Here is a 6,251-nt window from a genome sequence, read left to right as displayed (position 1 = left end):
AGTAACAGTAGCATTCAGGTGCAGAAATTTAATAATTAAGTGTAAAATAACACAATAGTGCTCACTGCACAAGTTAAATACAGATTAATCTTTGTTAGAGCTGTGGTGTTATTTGATTAGCAGACAGAAACAGGTATTTATTGGCTGCTGTCTCTTTTAGACCAAATGCACGGACCTAATACTGACACACATCTGTTTTTTTTTCTCAGCCGTAACGGGTATTTTAACATAACTTTGTGTGTATGTGAAAGAGGAATCAATTCGCTGTTCACGCGGTGTCTCTCTCTCTGCGTGTGCGCACTTCGAGTGTGTGCGGCAGCGGCTGAGCGCACAGAAAACAGCGCGCGAGTTAAAATTGCTTGAATGTGTAAACTGGCAAGACAAAACATGTGCAAATGATAAACGTTAACTCTATGATGGTTAAACTTTACAGTTAATCGGCGAATCGCATGTGTGCTGAACCGTGCAGCCTGATCAGTTATGGATCACAGATCATCTACGATCCGTTACACCCCTAGAAGACATGACAGACAAACAACTGTAAGGGCAAATAAGCAGAATGCGACATTTGACGCTAATCTGACACCTCTTCATTTCACATACTTTCTGAGTGTCTGGATCTATCAGCCAGTTCCAGGCTCCTGTAGCTGTGCACACAGACACCACGATCAGAATCACTGCAAAAAGAAGACAGAAGTCATGAATTAAAATGAGGCAAGGTAAGGCACAATATACTTAATTTCAGTCCTTATTGATGAATATGTTATGGACACTTGGAAATCATGTACAGATCTAGGCTCAGATCAGACACATAGTCCAGGTTTTAAACTGCTTGAAAGCGATTCAATAAATTTTAGACCAGACAAGCTGGACTGACTTACTGCGCCAACGACCTGTAGCCGGCTGCAAACAAGACACATACTCTGTCAGTCTCCTCTCAAAAGCCTTCAGGTCTGTGGAGGAACAACACAACTATATCAGCACTGGACTGGACAGTGAGGTAAGCAACATCTATTTTCTAATTTGAACACATTTTTACATTTTTAATTGACAAAGAATTCAGCCACACTTAAAGGACATGTTAAAAGACAGATTTGTATCATTACAATGTTGGTAGTACATATAAATGAACAATGTGCATTTTTCCCCCATGTGACCTGTACCCAGATCTCCCAATTTATTTAGCAACTAAAGTGATTTTCTGACAGCTGCAGGCAAGCCCTACTCTACACTGCTCAAAACTCGCGTTTGAATCATCAGTGGCAAATTCTTTAAATATGGAAACGTTCTTACAGTCTGTGAGTCAGAAGCACCAGACTGCTCTTGCAAAGTTGGAATTGCCCCACTTTGTAGAAACTAGAGATCGACCGATATGTGTTTTTCACTGGCCGATGCCGATATTTAGAAATCAGGGCAGCCGATCGTGCAGCCCTAGTTTGAGTAAATGATTATTGCACGGTACAAGATAAACTCAAAACAGTTCTGAAGCATGCTTTTTGTTTATGTTTGCTGACAGACACCAGTGTTTCCCACAGAATTGCAAATGCAAATTGATTCTCTGCCAGCAGGAGGCGCTGTTGGAGCAGGTTTCCCCGGTAACGCTGTAATCAAATAAGCACTGCGCTCACAAACGCTATTTATCAGGCATTACAGGAAAGACGAAATGAAAATGACACTGAAGCTTTTCTGAAGATTGTCGGTTCTTTTCAAAGATACATTCATATAAAAACACCTGCACTGCATTTTAATTTTTAACTCACAAATAACAAATAACTCAATGTTATTGAAACACTGGACACTGCTATAAGTCAAATGGCCAAGTGATAACAAAAATAAAAGAGTTCACACATATTACACAGCCTGCTGCTCATAACTGCTTAAGAGTGGACCTACACACACATTTCACGAGGAAAGTTAACCTGCACGTTATAATCAGCCCAGAAGTTTCGTCTGAATTGCATGTGTTTCTACTTTCACATGCAAATGACTTGTTGCTCTTATGAATATGATAACTTCCCGGCATCAATTCTAGTAAGGTAAAATGTAGTTACGCTTTCGAAACTTGTCTGTTTTGCCCTGCCATCATTAGCTGAAGCTGTCTGTGAACAAGAAGCGGCTGCAGAGAGTGTATGGCGTTATTTTAATGACAAATGTCGGCACTCTCTCCGGGCGAGAGCAGCGTGTATCTGAGCGCGAGCGTCCGGTTTTGCGCGAGAGCAAGGGAAACCCGCGCTGCGCATTGTATTAATGTGCTTTCGCGCTACAATAATGCGCTCTCGACATTTGTCATTAAAATAACGCCATAAGAGTGCGAGTTGCTCTGTCTCTCACGGAGCCAGAGAGAGATTCTCCTGCGTTCCGCAACAACGCTTAGCTGCCCGCAGATGCGCCTGCCTATAAATCGGCCTAATCTGCAGCACAATCGGCTGATGCCGATTAATTAAAAAATGCCAAAAATCAGCCAATCAATCGGTCGACCTCTAGTAGAAACACTATTCACAAACAGCTTGTAACACTCCAAAGAGAAAGAAAAACTTGAAATTGCATCATATGACCCCTTTAAAACTACAGATTGTACTTCCGTATTTTTGTATTCCCGACCATGGACAGTCGGATCGAGCCCAAAGCATTAAGGGTGTTGGAGTTTTCCTACCTTTCTAACAAAAGAGAATGCCACAACCCCTTTTCTAAGTTTTCTTTAATCATGTAACACCTTTCAAAAACATTTTGCCCTTCTACTGTATAGACAGCCAAGTTCTATTAGTCACCTACATCTTGGATGCCCTGGGGGTAAGCAGATAAACATCAAATTTTCATTTTTGGGTGAACTATCCCTTTAAGAGACCATGTTGTCAGCGGTGAATTACCCCTTTAAGACACTTGATTGCTATGTTTCACATCACTCTGAAAAATGCGTACTGAAGAAAAGCTAAATACATAGATGGGATAAATACACTGATTTCACACTCCGTTACACTGACTGAGCTCATAAGGTGAGAAATATCAACTGTACAAGGCATATCAATGCACTGGCAGCTTTATAGCTTTTACATCTTTTTGGGAAAATGTACACTATTTTGCATGTAACTTATATGTCAGTGTGTCAGATATGATGGCATTATGATTGGCCAACACCATGTTTAAAAGCAAAGACAAGGCTCTACAATGACAGAAAAGCTGCACTCCTTGTTGAGGCATCAGACTTTCGAGATTTCGTTTCACATACTTACGTTCATGATGTTGCTGCAGTGCATGTCAGCAAAATACACAACGCTTTTAACAGCTGAAGGGTATCAGAATCTTAGCTTAGATGCTAGCAGTCCAGTGACAACACTATCAGTTATATATCTAACTTGCCATAAACACATAGACGCTCCGCTAATATTTGAATATGACACTTGGAGATGAGTACACTAAACTGATAATCGATCTATTGAAAAAATACCTTCGGCTTGTTCTAATGAATGCATTGCTCTTCCCCCAAGTGCTGTAGTCGCTCAGCTCAGGCCTGCAAACACACGCCACTGCCGTCAGCGTGCACCAGCCAATCGCGGAAGCTCTCTTCTCATTGGCTCCTAGAGAGGAGGGCGTCATCTTAAAGAAACATATTAAGATAAATAACATTCTTTGCTAACAAATTGAAATGAGGTGAATGTTTTCAACAAGGTGGACACAGTTCTGTTCATAACAGTAGACCTGCTGGTGAAGAAGTGACAGGCACCTTTTTTATGTAATGGCCATACAAATACAGTAATAGGGTTGTCTGGTTTCAAAAATTGTTGTGGATGTATAGGCTATATACAGGAAATAAGGGGCCAAAATTGCACCTTTTGGGGTACAACAGCTTGTCACCGGAACAGTACCCTTAAAAGGACATATTTGTTCCTTTTTTACCCCTAGGCCTACAAATTATTACCTTAAGGGTACGAATTACTACTCTTAAGGTACTAATATGTACGGTGTACTGCTACGGTGTCAAGCTGTTGTACCCCAAAAGGTACCATTTTGGCCCCTTTTTTTCTGTGTGGCCTGGATGAGTGTGAGTTTTCCCGGCCTGAAATTGCGTCCTTTTGCCCTGCCTCTATCTCACAGTCTGGAATTTCCTTTGTGTCCACCAAATCTTTGAATGTGACCTGGCTGTGCGTCCAACCAATCAGAGCTCTGAAGCCTGTGGGCGTCTGAAGGGAGCAAATGGATTTGAGCATGCACAGAGAGTCTGGACTAGTCTGCAAGCAATCTGATGTCTCCCGGAAACGATCTGCATAACGGGGTGTTAATGTGAAGGAGTATAATGTTTTGGTGAGCCGCTTGTCAATGAGGCTGGAACTAGCAAGGGCCTTATCTTGGACAAATTGCATCCTTCCTGTCTTCTCCAAAACCCACTTCATACTGTTATTTATAAGGCGGAATACGCCTGGAGGCTGTGGCTGGTCTTTACCTGAGATCAACTCCGAGGGATGCCAGATTTGGTGTGACACTCCAAAGCTCACATCTGCAATGTACTGCTTCCCATCAATCTCTACAAGATTAAAAATTAATTAAACATACTGGTAAAAAGAATGTACTGTAAGTCGCTTTGGATAAAAGCGTCTGCTAAATGCATAAATTAATTATTAAAATAATGAGATGAGAATCCATGGGGAGAAACTCCTGTTCCAGTTGAACACTTTGGAGCCTAACATGGTGAATTTCCTTCAGGACCCATGAGAACAAGAGGTTGTTTTTACAACACCAGCCTCCCTGATTGCTCTTGACTATTTTATCATAGATGATGTTTAGGTCCATAGTGTTCTTCTCGCCAGAATGGATGCTGAGGTTCTCAAATGGAATATTCATAACATGCAGCTTGTGGATGGTGAACAAATTGTCCAGCTCAGCTTTGTCATACTGGCCAATAAACCCAATCCTGTTCAAGTACTCTTTTAGGTCCATTGTATCCCTACAAGCAACAATGTACAAAGTTTTAACAGAAATTGTGTAGTAATTTTACATCGTTATACTCTATATGAAATATATAATTTCAGGACTTACAATTTAATATAGCATATTAGTTATTTGTAATTATTGTTACATTATTATTACAACAACAGCAAAACTGCAGCCAAGGAGAACAAGAAAGAAAGATTGAGAAAAATCAAAGAATGTGGGAGCGGATGAAATGAACAGAGGAAGATACCCATAAAAAAAGTATGTTAAATAGTGTGGCTCAAGGAAATACATTTTATTATTCTTATTATTATTACATGTAATCTTTCAAATGCCATAATATATTTCAAGGAGCAAGAAACTATATTTAAATCTTAAAAAATACATTTCAGATTAATGAAATTCTTTAATAAACTATAAATAAACATGGAAATCTACATATTTTAGGTAACTAAAATGTATTGAAAATGCTTTGAATATATTAAAAATCAATATGATAAATATACAGTATATATTTTTGCCATACAGGTAATTTAGTTTCAAGTTCTGTTTTGAGACATGACATAGAGTAAATTCAACTTATTTGGGACATTTTTCCCAGTCATCTCAATGGCAAAAACTGTCCCAAATGTACAACAATCAATAAAGAAAATTATTTTTTAAAATGTAAAAAATCATACCGTTAAGATGAATCCAGTGAGAGCTTAAGGAAGAGCAATAGCCTACTCAGAAAGAATAAGGGGATTGAATAACACACCATTGAACCACAAAGTAAAACTATGAATGATAAATACAGGGCAAAATCCACAAAGCTGAACATTTCTGTGCGACTCAACACATGCACAGCATTAATTACTATTGCTCTTCAAACTGTTGTTTCACAGAATAGCCCTACTGGTCATGGATACTGCAACCAATGCTTATCTGTTTGTTTCATTTGCAGACCATTACACAACATGCTTCTTGTCCTGTGACTGTTGCTAAAAAATGACCCCTAATCTTTTGTGTAATGTCTCTACTAGATCTGACTAAGAATATATAGTGTTTCTTTGATTTCTTGCTCTCTCTCCAGGCTACTACTTTGCGTAATGTCCCAATGTTAAATTCATCACAATATATAAACAGTTTATGTTTACTTCAAATCTTTTCATATTAATGTAGAACATAATATCATGCAAACCCATGATATCTAAATTTATATTAAGGCACATATGGACACCTGCATCTTGGGTAGAAGTACAACAATAAAAGGGAGACTTAAAATAAATAAAATAAACAATAAAAACAATAAAAATAAAAACAATAAACAATAAAATCAGGAGACT

At 38.9% G+C, this 6,251-nt stretch overlaps 1 protein-coding gene across 2 annotated transcripts in view; it reads right to left on the bottom strand.

Moving 5' to 3' along the window:
- LOC107657129 (nuclear envelope phosphatase-regulatory subunit 1-like) overlaps positions 1-5,793 on the bottom strand; it is an 18,550-nt gene extending 12,757 nt beyond the window's left edge. Inside the window, exons 1-5 of one of the 2 annotated variants that reach the window (XM_016445148.1) lie at positions 5,607-5,793; positions 4,439-4,939; positions 3,446-3,594; positions 882-953; positions 604-677 (exon numbers count right to left, since the gene is read on the bottom strand). In XM_016445148.1, coding sequence (XP_016300634.1) covers positions 604-677; positions 882-953; positions 3,446-3,470 — 171 coding nt within the window. In that variant the 5' untranslated portion in view covers positions 3,471-3,594; positions 4,439-4,939; positions 5,607-5,793. The remainder of the gene's footprint in view (positions 1-603; positions 678-881; positions 954-3,445; positions 3,595-4,438; positions 4,940-5,606) is intronic. The other variant, XM_016445149.1, reaches the window with a different exon arrangement.
- Positions 5,794-6,251: the final 458 nt, after the last annotated feature.

The sequence above is a fragment of the Sinocyclocheilus anshuiensis genome, unplaced genomic scaffold (genome assembly GCF_001515605.1).
Source record: "Sinocyclocheilus anshuiensis isolate Anshui unplaced genomic scaffold, SAMN03320099.WGS_v1.1 scaffold944, whole genome shotgun sequence".
In the NCBI taxonomy this organism is placed as follows: Eukaryota; Metazoa; Chordata; class Actinopteri; order Cypriniformes; family Cyprinidae; genus Sinocyclocheilus; species Sinocyclocheilus anshuiensis.
The sequence above is the reverse complement of the archived record's forward strand: the minus strand, read 5'-3'. Positions and strand labels throughout refer to the sequence as shown.